Genomic DNA, 13,887 nt, shown 5'->3' with positions numbered 1-13,887 from the left:
AAGCTTTTTGAAGCCCCTTCAAATACTTGGGGTGTAAATGTCTATGAACGAATGCATCTTACAGGAGGAGGAGCCAGTGCCCCTTTGGCAAGAGAGACGTAGACTGAAGGGTGGTGAATGTGGAAACTCCATATCGAGGTCTAACCGTGGACCCAGGCAACCCTGAGGTTAGAAAGGGAAAACAGTCACCTCAGAGAGCATATGTCAGGCAGAATTTTAAAAACATTTATTAAAATGGTTTTAAAATAGATTCTACAATTTAACAACTCACTTTGAATTTAGATAGAAGAGGGACAAGGTTGGGGGGGCCTCCTTCAGTGTAATGGTAAATACTTTCAGAGCTTAAAAATTATGTGTGTTTAAAAATTAGGTGCTTGTTAAACACACACACACACACACACACACACACACACACAAACCAACCATCTCTTTGGGTCTAAAACATCCACATGTACTCTGAACCAACGCTGAGACGAAAAGGAGGGGTCAGTGAAGCTGGAGTACTGGAAGCAGAATGACCAGATGCTATTAGGAGAATGTAGGCTGAGTCAGGAAATGGAACCGATTGGTTGGGTCAACTTTCAGCCAAAAGAAAATATTTTCACAAAATGAAGCTGTTATAAATCTGATTCGGCAAGTAAATGTATAGCATTGCTGCTTCTCCCAGGTAACCGGACAAAGGTAGCAGATGCCGGTGTTCTCGAGTGACTGGCCAGCAATGACAGGTTTCTGAGCGGATTGTGTATGGAGGTGCAGAAAGCGCTGCCAGGCTGTGTGTGCCTCTGATGGATAGCATGTTGTCTCGTTTGGAAAAACCAGTTGCCATCGAGTGGGCTCATGGTGACGCCCGGTGTGTTCAGAGTCTAACTGCACGGCCTGGGGAGAGGATTCGGCGGCCAACTTTTTAGAAGTAGATCCCAGACTTTTCTCCCTGGCACCTCTGAGTGGGCTCGAACCTCCAGCAAATCTGTTTCTCAGCCAAGTGTGCTGACTGATTGTACTGCCCAGAGGCTTAGGGGTAGTGATTTGGAAATGAGAAGGACGCATTTGGCACGAGTGTTCAGTTTACAGATTCAATTGGATTAAAAGACAGCTGTTGTGCCACAGGTAAGAAAGCCTGGTGGCTCTATGGTGGGTAAGAAGGGGGCTGCTAACTGCAAGGTTGGCAGTTCAAACACACTACCCATCTGCAGGAGAAAGACGAAGCTGCCTGCTTCTGGTAGTTACAGTCTCAGACGCCCTATCCTGTTCCGTCGGGTCACGATCAGTAGGAACTGACTGGCAGCGGGTAGTGGTCCCACCGATCATTTGAACCCAGTGGGATATCGGGAGCTGAACTGGGTCTTCCCTGCCTTCTCCTTATGCGGGAGTCTCTAGTTTCTGGTTATCGCCTTTTCTTCCTCTTTTTCACCCTGCCCCACCTGGGCTCAGTCCCAAGCACCAGCCCCTCTGACAGTGTCTTCAGATCCACCCTTTCTCTCAGTCCCCTTTGCGTTTGTTTTCACACCAGCTTCGTGGCTCTCGTCTCTCCAGCCTGGCCCACTTTTGCTTCATTCTGCCTCCTTTGCAGCCACGGAGACGATGCTACTCCTTCAAGTAACTGGTGCCTTGGGATAACTTCCAGAACTCTTCACCAACCCCCCTCCCCCCAGCATGCTTACTCATTTTGCAAATATGTCTTTAAGCCCTAATGTATTTTTTGTTTTGTTTTGTTTTAGTTCATATCCTCTGCCTCGATTACCTTGCTCTTCTGTCCTTTAACCTGACTGGCCAACCTGTTCTTCCAGGAAGCCTCCGAGGTATTCTTGATGCTCCCTTAGCACTTAACCTCAGAGAAACTCTTGCCTTTGCTGGTTGATTAACTGGTTGCCTTGAACCCTTCCCCCACTTTAAACCATGGGGAGGGGAGCCGGAAGGTCTTCCCGTTGTATTTTTTGCACAAGATGCTGGCAACTTCCAGTCACTTCTGTCGCATGCAGGCATCCAAGGCTGGGATCTTTGCTAAGCAGGTGGCCGGGCACCTCTTCCTCCTTTGGAACACCTGGTAGGTTTGAACTGTGGAGTGTTTTAGTTAGCATCAAGCATTTACCCACTGTGACCTCATGGGTCCTTACTTCATGCTTCTACCTAATAATTCCTCGATGAATACTGAGGCCAGGGTAAGTAATGACAGGGAATTAGAGTGCTTCTTTACGGACTTCCAGGGCCACTTTTTCATTGTCTGCCTCAGCAGATTTTATCATCATTGCCCCATATTGAAGAGAGACGGTTATTTGCCTGATATTAAGATATCAACAATCCAAATGGCGATTCCCTGTTTCCGTGACAGCACTAATTCATGCATCTCAGGAGAGGCTGGTTGCTAGGAGATTCTTCTTCTTTGAGTTAATTTACATTTTGAGTTAATGCCTGGGCCTTGCCAGTTTTTCTGCATTTTCCCCTCCTCCCCTCCCTCCCTTCCTTTTTAGAAGAACTGTCTCTTGACCATTCTTTTTTATTTGAAAAATGGATCTAGGTTCTGTTGTTTGTCCTGTTTGTCTATTGTGGAACACTGGGCTTTGTGCATGACAGTGAATGTCACCGCTGCCTCACTTCAGGCCACCGAGTCTGTCCTGCGCCTCAGCAGTCCTGGAGGACAGAGTGGGGCTCCCTCTTGGGGCTTCGAGGCTGTCAGTCTTTTCAGAGGCAGAGAACTTCATCGCTCCCCCGCCTCGGTGTTCAGCTGGCACTCATCTCTGCGGAAAATGACTGCAGCATGTCCTTTGGTGGCCCGAGTCCTGCTGGCTGTCACCTGCGCCATCGCATTGTTCCGGCACTGTCGCTACCCTTACCTTCTAGTCGAAGGGAATGGAGACTTGGCCAAACTGCACGCTTTGCCCCAGTGGCCAAGCAGAGCAGAGGCCAGAATCTTGTTGTATGCGTTTTATGTATGTATTTATTCTTCTTCTGAGCTTCGGTAGGTTTTAAACCCTGAAATACACGCCTCATAATCTGACAGCACTGCACACCAAGCATCGCCAGCGCCCTCCATCTGATGGACACCTCCCTCTGTTCTTTTTTTCTGACCTGAAAGGTCTCACTTCACTGAATTTTTTTTCTTTTTAAATGGACGCCTTTGTAATTGTAAAACCAGCAGTCGTGAGTGAAGTACGGGACAAAGCTGTCTGTGGTCTGTGCCTGTGTCCCCAGGAAAACGCCAGCTGTGGCGTCCACCGCCCAGGGCTCTCCCGTGCCTGGAACTGCCTGTCGAGCCTGCCCCTGGCTTCTGCTGCTCTTCTGGAACTTGCCGTGCACGGACACTGGCTGGCCTTCACTTCACGGGCCTTGTTCTTCACCCGCTTCCTTCTGACTGAAGTGACCCTCATATCTGAGCAATTTTCTCCAAAGGAAACCCACCTTCCAGCAGGCCTTCTGAATGCTCCTGTGCTCTGCAGAGACATCTGTTTATTGTCCCAGCAAGCCAGGAGAAGTCCCTTCCGGGCTGCCTACGTGACCCGACTGCCTTCTGCTGTGAGACCCGTTGTAGAAATGCATCCATGGGGTAGCCCTGGTGGCATAAGGGTTGTGCATTCAGCTGCTAACTGCAAGGCCCTAAGTTTGAAACCACCAGCTGCTCCACAGGAGAAAGAGGCTGAAGAGGTCCAGCCTCAGAAACCCCGAAAGGTAGCCGTGAATCAGCGTGGGCTGAGTGGCCGTGAGTTTGTGTTCTTTAGCTAGGAAACAAAAGTCCTTTCTCAGAACGGACTCATTCTGAAATGGCTTTGTTCCTGCAAGTGCCTGGTTCGAAGCCTTGCTGGCACATGGGAGACGTGCCCCATTGTGGTTCGTTCACTGCCTCTTGTACGCAGGCAGCAGACATTTGGGAGGGGTGTAAGGATGTTGATAAGCATAAGCATAAACACCTGTGATTAACACAAGTCCTGAGTTTGGCAGGAGGGAGGAGAGGGGCACTTAGGGCTGCCTCAGTGAGCCAGAGAGGCTTCTGAGACCATAGCCCTCAGCCTGAGACTTGATGAGGGAGTGGGAGCTGACCAGAGAGTCTGGCCCACAAGAGGCTGCTCCCGGAGAAGGGGATGGGTGACCTACAGCGAACCTGTGAATACAGGGAGCAGACACTGTGTGGTGGCACCAGTGATGCTGCAGGAAAGTGGGAAGCAAGGTCAGACCAGAAGAGCTGGCCCCGTATTCCGAGGAGAGGTGAGTAAGTGGCTAGATCAGCAAGAGCCCCAGTGCCGGAATTCAGTGGGCAGCAGAGAAAGGACTAGGACAGCAGGACTCACAGATAGTAAATATTCCCAAATGACTCAGCTTGTGTCCATGCTGGCACTAAATTGAATGTGGGCGTGAGCAGGTACTTACCTTGATTTTGTAGACTGCTGTTTATCTGCACGGCCCCACCACTTGACATTTCATCTCCCTGCCACATCTAGTGGCTGTGGGCTTAACCAGTGAAATACTCAAAGGGGAAGTGATGTGAGGATGAAGCAACAGGATTCTGGAAAAAGCCACAACCTACACTTTCACGTTTCTATTGTCTGTAGTTGTGACATTAGGATCCTTCTCTGTCTCCTTGGGCTTATCCTAAAGTAGAATATTAGAAAGATACAGTGGTGAGGTGAAGGGAGCAAAACAGGGGCAGGGGAAGCGACGGAAGGAGGAGAGAGAGAGAGAGGAGATAGCAGACAGAAACATGGAGATGGATAGAGAAAGCAGAATTGAGACTGAAAGTGGGATTGGAAAGAAGGCAATGGAGAAGCAAATAGAGCAGATGAATGAGAGTCAATTGTGTCTGCACAGGGATGCACATACTTAAACAGCATGACACAGACGGTCACGTGCAGACATGTACATCAACATGACAAGGACACTCCTACATGCAGACACATAGATACACCATGATAAGGAAATCATCATATACAGAAACATGCATCCATTATCATAAGGACACCCTCATACATGCAGACAATACAGTACAATACAATACAGATAGACAGGTCCAACATGACAAGGGGACCTTTCCTCACATGCAGACACAGGAGACCATCACACATAGACACATACACTCAGTAAGACCACCCTCCCACTCAGAGAGTGAAATAAAAAAGTAGAAACAAGTCTGAATGTATGAAAAGGATGTAAGGAACACATCTCAAATCCACAAGAGTACAAAAGATGGCTTTAGAACCAACTGGAACGGCAGTTGCCGCAGTGTGCTGCCCCAACGGCAGCAGCAGTGATTGTTCTACACAGGAGCCCTGCTATAGGCTGCGGGGTTAGGGTGTGCCCTATAGCAGCGAAAGGGAGCACAGTAACTAGGTCAAGCACTTGATTTTGATCTCATTGGCACCAGTGAATGGAGCTAATCACTGATGTTCAATCAGTCGGACAATAGTAACTAAAAAAAAATAATAAAAGTAAGCCAATCTGATTAAAACAAATAGGCTTTATGTTGTTAAATTCTCCCTTGTTTTGCTGATCCCTGTCACACTTGGGATTGTGACTACCTCAAACTGAACCGGGAAGTCTGCAGGTTTGACCACATCAATTATTCATTCAAAGACAGGCAACAGATCCTGAGGCTAAACTTGGCATTCTCAGCTAACCACAATTGGGCCTCTAAAATGAAGTTGATTTTCTACCGTTAAATCCTAGAAACATTCTAGGAATCTCAAGAATCCTTTGGTTTCTGCTGTTCTCAGTCATTGTCTTGATCCAAACAACCACCCAACCAACCTTTTAGGATGGTTTATTGGATGGTGATCAACGCAGGAAGAGAAAGCGGCAAGTGGGAAGTTTAGGCAACGTGTGCACTATGCTTTGTCTCCACCCTACTAAACTCAGGCATCCTGGGGGCGATGTAGGGTAGGCATTTTGCTGCTAGCTGCAAGGTCAGTGGTTCAAGCCCACCAGCCGCTCCCTGGGAGAAAGCAGAGACTGTCTGCTCCTGTAGAAACTTACAGCCTTGGAAACCCTGCACAAGGCCACTGTGAGTCTGTATGGGGTTAGGATTTACAGTAACATCAGCCTGGTTTAGCCCTTGTGGCACTTTTCTATTTTACTGTCTGCCAGTACTTTCCCCAGCTACTCAGATCCAAGTGATCCTGGCATACCTTGTATTAAAGCTGAGACATGGCCAGTAAGTTATACGACCAAATATTTTTCTTTATCACCTGCAAGTCTGACAGTAGAGTCGTGGAACTACTTTTATATTAATATTTATTTCCGCTGTGTGCCTTAACAGGCACCACCACCTAATAAAGAAGCGGGGGCTCAAAGCTCTGCTTCAACAGGATTAAAGATTGAGGTCAGCTCTCAGGATTCCACAACATTCTTCAACTACCTTTTCTCCATAACGTGTTAGATCTCAGAGGCTAGATCATATCTCATGTCATATCATATTCTTAAGCAAGTAGGAGACTATAATAGGAGTATGGAACATTGAAGTTTTAAACAGCAAGTTTCAAGTCAGTGCTCCTAAAAGAAAAGAAATTGTCTAAGGAAGGTTTAACAGTCTTCAGTGTCCCGATGTTTAATTTAAGATAAACGTATTGCGAGTTTATGCCTTTAACATTGAGCAAGATGCTGAGGTATCGTATTTACAAATATCCATATTAATGTCATTGTTTATGGGGTGTCTCTTACGTGGCAGACCTCTTGCTTAATTGCTTTGTGCATATAATTTTGAATCTTCACAGCACTCTTCTAAGTTAGGTTTTGCTAGCCCACTTTACAGGGAAAACACGCAGACCCGGAATGGCATCACGCTGTGCCCACCATCCTAGAGTTGCTGTCGCTTGTGGTTGGTAGGTGCTGTGGCGTTGGTTCTGACTCGCAGGGACCTGGTACAGCCCTCTGTGCCACGGAACCAAACACCGCTCATCCTGTGTCCTCCTCATGGTTTGTTAGGTTGGAGCCCATTTTTGCAATCCATCTCACCCAGGGTCTTCCCCCCTTTTCACTGCCTCTCTACTCAACTAAGCCTGAGGACTACAAAGAAGGAATAGACTTTGCGGGGCTTAGCCCCCAAAAACCTCACGAATAGCCGCAGAACTTGGTCACAGAGCGGGCAGAGGTGAATTTAAATGTGCCATTTCTACTCTTACCAGGTGAGCACCTCTGGAGAAAGAGTGGTCATCCCCAGAACTCAAGGACAATCAGCCAAATGGGTTCTAGAGTTCATAGAGCATCTTTGATAGACGTTTAAATTGTTTTAGCTTTCTCCACTGCTGCTGTTTCCCACCTCAGCTTAGAAGGATGCTTTATTAGGCCAGAGACTTCTGTGATCCCTTCTGAATCTTCAGTATCTGGAACACAGCCTGACCTGCTACATAGGGAATGCTCAATCATTAATTGTTGATTGAATGAATGAAAATCATGGTAGGTTGCACTGGCAGTTAAACACACACACACACACACACACACACACACACACACACACACACACACACACACACACACACCCTTCCTTATTTATGCTTGTGATAGCTAATAGATTGGTAATTTGTCCAATCACAATGTAATTGGAAGGTCAGTATGTGATAGACATACCATGTGATGCAATTTGAAGCTAGCTAAATACATGTTTTTATCTCACCGTTAATTGATTGCAGCTCCTTGAAATCAAGACTCTATGACAGTGAAACCAGCTCATTGAGATAATGGGCACACTAATGACACAGAAGTGGTCATTATCTAGAGTAGTGCTTTGATAGCATGGGGACTGAGTGCTGCCATATGTAGCACGGACTCAAGACATCTGTTCATCTTGACAGTTAAACTGAGCGGCCTTGGTGGGGAGTGGGACTGGGGCAGGAATTCCATTGCTCCGTTGAAGCTGTCTGATTTTAAGCAACACTGTTGTCTATTCCAGAGGAGGTAGTCAGGTTTGTCATACTTTTGTTCTTAATGATATGCTAGGTGCTGCTGTGCCCTAATGGCTTGTGTAGTAACGTGTACGTTTGTGGGGGATGCAGCCATGTCTCCCACTCGCTGGGTCCCTCTCAGAGGCTGACTCCTCACAGCAGAGTGGATGGCTTCTGCCTGGTGTCGTCACTCACTGACTGGACTCTGGGGTCTTTTCGGAATGGTGGGACTGCTGTTAATTAAGGGCAGAATTCTCTGTCTATACAGTGCCGAGCAAAACGACTAATTACACTTCATAAAGTTGTACTTCTTCTGGATGGGCTAGCAGATCAAGGACTTCAAGAACGTGATGGGAACAAGTAGGAAAGGTGCAAAGCTCAGTGGTCTTCCAGAAGGAGGTTTTAAGATGGGCTGAGGAGGACAGCAGGATGTCTAAGACAGGCTTTGGGGAGGAGTGATGAGTGTGGATTCAGGGAGAATTCTCTTTAGAATGTTAGTTTGTTTTAAAAATAGGATATTGTGATAAGAGCTGTAAGAGTTCCCAATAAAACAAAAATTAGAAAAAAGAATACTCACAAGGGACCCAGGGGTGGGGGAAAGGATAGGCATACTGTTAGGAACTTTGGTGGTGCAGGAGTTAAGCACGAATCCAAAGATTGGTAGTTCCGTTACCACTGACTCCACCATCAGGCACCTGGGAATCTGCATCCCTACAGCTGACAGCCAGGACACCCTCCTGGACCACACTGTGAAAACTGACGGTAGTACAGTGATCAGGATTCCTTAGCAGTAAAGTTTGTTTCACCTGTAGTTAAATTTGAAGGGTTTTCCCCTTGGGTTTCTTTCTTTTCATTCTTGTCATCCGAAGCATCCCCGCCACTACCACACACTCTTTAAATTGTGTTCCAGCTCGTGGTACACATGCAGGTGTCCTGACTGCAGCATGGGGATTCACTTTGTCATGGCGGCAGCAGCTGTGGGGTCGCGCTTGACCTTGAAGTGTTCTCTGTGAGGGATGCAGTGGGTTTATATTGGTTGGCTTCTGAAAATGGTGTCTTTCCCTATTTTCTGTTCTCCCCAAAGTTGGTGTTCCCTTGCCAAAACACATAATGGCCGTTGCACGTATTTCTTTTCAAGATCTGGGATTGCTCTCTTAAACTTGAATCAAAGGAAACACCTGACTGTTCTAGGCTTTGTTTAAATGCCAGCACCTGCGTGACATGTACCTCTGTCTCCTGCCATTTTGCGTATTTCAGTCATTGCTAGATAATACTGGGCGATGTCTTTTGGCCAGCCTTCACATGGAGGGTTCTTTAAGAAACCGGGTCCTTCGTCAGACCTGCCTGGTGTAGCATGTTCGTACTTGGCTTTTCCGCATTACAAAATGTCAGTCTGGGTTAGTATTGTAGGACTGTGGTCATTTCTTAAGTACTGTTTAAGATGACTCATGAAACTGAGTTTCCTAACGTGCATAAACTTCTGATTATGTTTCCAAATGAGAACTGGCCGATGACCTCAAACTTCCTCAGCAGCACACCGTTTACAGAAGCAGAGAATCCTTTGTGTGAGCAACAGCCGCGCTGTGCCCCCCGCAACCCCCCCCTGCCCTGTTACCTTTGAGATTCTTCTAAGTCAGGATTCCACATCACTGTGAGCGCCTGTGGGGTGGGATGCTGAGTGAATGGAAAGGCTGGAGAGACCACGGCCCATCTCAAGGAGGCAGCACTGCCCGTGACCACTGCGACGGCCCGGTATTACCGAATGACCTAGAAACCAGTTTCGCCTGGGAAATCTATGTATTTATTTATTTTTAGCAGCTGTTAAATATTTGATTTTTATACATTGGCACAAATGGAAGAAAACAAGAAAGCAAATGTGCAGATCTAGCCAAACACATCCATGGCCTCAATTCAACCCGCAGTTGACTAATTTGCGGTCATTGCCCTAAGGGATAAACTTGGTCTTTTTAGAAAATAACAGCCTTAATTAAGCAGGGTATTTATTTAGATGTTGACTTGGCCTAATGGCTGAAGTATCTTATTTTAATCACTTTAACAAGAAAATACCATTTACTTATCTGTAGCACATAACACCGCTTAATTACATGTTACAACTCTGGTCTGCTATTTTGTCATTGTCCTGGGCGCAGGGCAGACATTCTCAGAAGAATGGGGAGTTTCAGGCTAACACATTTCCAGCCAAGTGTCTTAATTTTTAAGAATTCATCTTTCAAATTTCTACATAGCAGTGCTTTCAACTTGAACCTAGAAGAACCTATAAAGATAGCAACTGTAGGGTTTAGATTCTATGCCTGTATTAGTAGTTGAAGGCTTAAAAAATATTTATCCCAAATGCCCCTTGGTGACCAGGTGGTAATTTTCATATTTTCTTTTTTTTTCTTTAAAGATTTGAACATGGAATTCAATCCTTCAGACCATCCTCGGGCCAGCACAATATTCCTCAGTAAATCTCAGACGGATGGTAAGTTATATATTTATTTGTGTGTTTTTTTAAAAATCATTTTATTAGGGGCTCATACAACTCTTATCACAATCCATACATACATCAATTGTGTAAAGCGCATTTGTACATTCATTGCCCTTATTTGTGTTTCTTTTTTTTTTTTCTTCGTGTTTTTATGACTTTTTATTTGTGTTTCTTAAAGACAGTTTAAAAGACTCATGTTGGTAATTACTGTAAGTCTTGATTTCAATTTCAAGGAGAAATAACATTTCCTATAATGCCCTCTTTCCCATATTCCTACTTCCCAGCATATTGTTGGTAGCTCTTTGGGATTTTTGTTTTATCTTCTAAGGTGATGTGTTTTTAGAATCCCTTATTTGAAGCAGCTACCCTCATTTTGCCTGTCAGTGGATTATTTTTGTGTACACTTTATAATAGACATTTCTGCCTCCGAGACACACACACACACACACACACACACACACACTTTCCTTTAACAAGTGATGTTTTCATACATTCTTAAAACAGATATGTTTCTTAGTTTGGACAGCATGTGAAAGAAAGCAAAACATAGTCCTAAATAAAAGCACAATTAACTACCTCTGGGTATTATTTAGAGCCAAATGAACCAGCCCAAAAGGGAAGATGTTTTCTCTTCTGCCAAACTTGTGGTGACCAGAGAGTTCTTACAGACCCCATAATGCTTGGTGTGTGGTAGGATTTCTCCCAGGGATCCTACTCAGAATTTATTAAGCCTTTCCATCGTGTGTGTGTGTGTGTGTGTGTGTGTGTGTGTGTGTATTTTACAAGTTTCTGTGCTTTGTTTTCTTTCTTCTGGTCTACACACAATTCCTCATGGCTTTCATGAAAGCTATGTACTAGCTAGGTTTTCTCTGTAGTGTTAAAAATCTGTATTTCTCACTGCCTGCTGATCATCTTTATGTTGAAGGCCAGTGGTTCTCTGACTCAGTAGGTTCCAAATTGTACTCATTGATTCTGATGAGCTCCCTGTTTTTCCTAGCCTGCCAGGACCCTGCACCAGCAGAGGCTTTGTGTAAACCAGATCTGATTGTGCTTTGCTGCATAAACTTTTCTAATGTCATCCCAGGAGCCGTACAGTTAGATTTGAGACACCCTAGTGGACCCTTCATGGTCTGACCTCTGCCTTTCTGCTTAGTCTGCTCCCCCCTCTCCTCTTATCACACCTCTTTGTTTCAGCCAGGGAGTGCCTGATGGAGCAAACCGGGGAGGACTTGCCTGCTAACTGAGAGATGGAAAGGTCTGGTGCACATAGAAAGATGAGGTTTTATACACACTCACAAGGGGGCAGTTCTACCCTGTCCTCCACAGGGTCACCGCTATGAGTCACCATCAGCTTGGTGGCAGGGAGTTTTGAGTTTTGACAGCCACCTCAGAAGAAGATCTGCGTCCGAAAGAGCAGCCCTCAGGAACTGTGCAGCACAGTGCTACTGAGGCGCACAGCAGGGCCACCGGTGTCAGAATCACCTTGAAGGCTACTCCTCTCATATTTTATGCGCTAGCTGTACTGAATCGATGGCAGTTCTGCAAATGTGCCACACGAACTCACACGCCTTTACATATTGGAACTTTCTCTTCCATCTTCCACGAAGCAATGAGATCCCCCCTCAATTTTCAGGGTGCATTTCTACCGTCACTTCTTCCTTGAAAAGTCCCCTTGACCCCTCTGGCTGACTAAGTGGGTCTCTGTGAGCTCCTTGTGTCTGCTGCTTTTCAGTCAGAACCAGATGGAGGCATTTAAAACTGTCCCTGCCTCCTCTAGATCAAAAGGGGAAACTGAAACCACACCAACCTCACTTCCATTGGGTCGGTTCCTACCCAAAGCCACTCTGGCTAGGGCAGGGGTCCTCACACTATGGCCCGCGGGCCACATGCAGCCCTCTGAGGACATTTATCCGGCCCGCCGGGTGCTTTTGCCCCATGTTTTTTTTTCTTTTACTTCAAAATAAGATATGTGCAGTGTGCCTAGGAATTTGTTCATAGTTTTTTTAAACTATAGTCCGGCCCTCCAATGGTCTGAGGGACAGTGAACTGGCCCCCGGTTTAAAAAGTTTGAGGACCCTGCTCTAGGGTTTCTGAGGCTGTCAGTCTTCCCTGCAGTGGCAGCCTCATCTGGTTCTGCAGAGCTGCTGCTCTGTTTGAACCACCAGTTAGCGGCTCAGTGCTTGCTTGAGAGCACGGCTAGGGTGTTCCTGGAGGGACAGGAACCGCAAATACCGGACCTCAATGTCCTCGGGGAAATGTTACTGACGGACTGTGCTCATCCTTCACGCAGGTAAAACTGTCTTCACTGCATTGGTTCCATGTGCTTCTGAGCGGTTCAGCCCCTCCTCACCCCTGTCCCCCCTCTCAATTGGGAGAAATGTTATAAACTGAGACTGTGAACCACATGGGGCCTTTTAGATGGATTTCTTTTGAATCTTTGAATCTCTTCTCTTGGGTTGATGTTGTCAGTCGTTTAGAAGGGGTTTGTGGTTGTAAGACCATTGTTGGAGTAATGACCATTACATCAGGTTAGCTACTGCCTGGTTCCATGACCAGGTAACCCTTTTGTCTTTTCTGGTCTCCCTCCTCTGCAGACCCCATATCCTCTCCCCTTCCTGCATTCTCTCCATAGTCACACACACACACACACACACACACGCGCGCGCGCGCGCGCGCGCGCGCGCGCGCCCTGTGCCATGCACTGCCCTGTCAACTATTGATGACGTTGCTTTAGATGGTATTGTTTTAAGTCAGAAGGAGTCTCAGTGGAACTACTGGATAGACATTGGGCTTCTAACTATAGTGTCAACAGTTCAAACCCATCAGCTGCTACTAGAAAGAAAGAGAGGCTATTCCTGTAAAGATTCACTTTGAGTTGAAATTGACTTCATGGCCTTGAGTTTGGTAGTTGCTTTTGGTTGTAAGTCATAGTAAGTTTCTTGACTGTTTTTAACTCCCTTACCCTTTGGAGATCCAAGAGGTTTGATCTGCACATAGGACTCTTTTCTCAGCATTTACAAAGTAATTAAGAACTCCCACACAGCAAAATAAGCGTTGTGTAGTGACCCTTCTAGCGGAATGAAGTTAGGGTATCTTACCCAAATCCATAGGACTCTTCCTTTACTGTCTGTTAACACAAATGGGACGTCATTGCAGGATTTCTTGGCAAAAGAGCCACTTAACAAGAACAGACCCAGGAGTTCCTCGTAGAGCCAGAGAAAAACCAATCCACTTGGCCTGCCTTTAGCTTTTTATGATTTCACTACAGTTGCCCTAGTGCCTGTTCCTTGTCCACACCTATTTTATTTTATTTTAAATAGCAAATTAGGTTCCCCTTTAGCAATTAAAAAAAAATCATTTTATTGGGGGCTCATACAGTTCTTATCACAATCCATACATACATCAGTTGTGTAAAGCGCATTTGTACATTCATTGCCCTCATTCTCAAAACATTTCCTTTCCACTTAAGCCCCCGGCATTAGGTCCTCATTTGTTCCCCTCCCTCCCCGCTCCTCCCTCCGTCATGAGCCCTTGATA

General features: G+C 46.0%; 1 protein-coding gene across 1 annotated transcript in view; it reads left to right on the top strand.

Moving 5' to 3' along the window:
- Positions 1–13,887, top strand: part of CCNY (cyclin Y) — a 207,280-nt gene that overhangs the window by 122,358 nt on the left and 71,035 nt on the right. Inside the window, exon 2 of the mRNA XM_004702296.2 lies at positions 10,270–10,344. Coding sequence (XP_004702353.1) covers positions 10,270–10,344 — 75 coding nt within the window. The remainder of the gene's footprint in view (positions 1–10,269; positions 10,345–13,887) is intronic.

Source organism: Echinops telfairi, unplaced genomic scaffold (assembly GCF_000313985.2).
Source record: "Echinops telfairi isolate 266 unplaced genomic scaffold, ASM31398v2 ScPeMD7_31;HRSCAF=116, whole genome shotgun sequence".
Lineage (NCBI taxonomy): Eukaryota > Metazoa > Chordata > Mammalia > Afrosoricida > Tenrecidae > Echinops > Echinops telfairi.
This window is presented reverse-complemented; position numbering and strand designations above follow the sequence as displayed.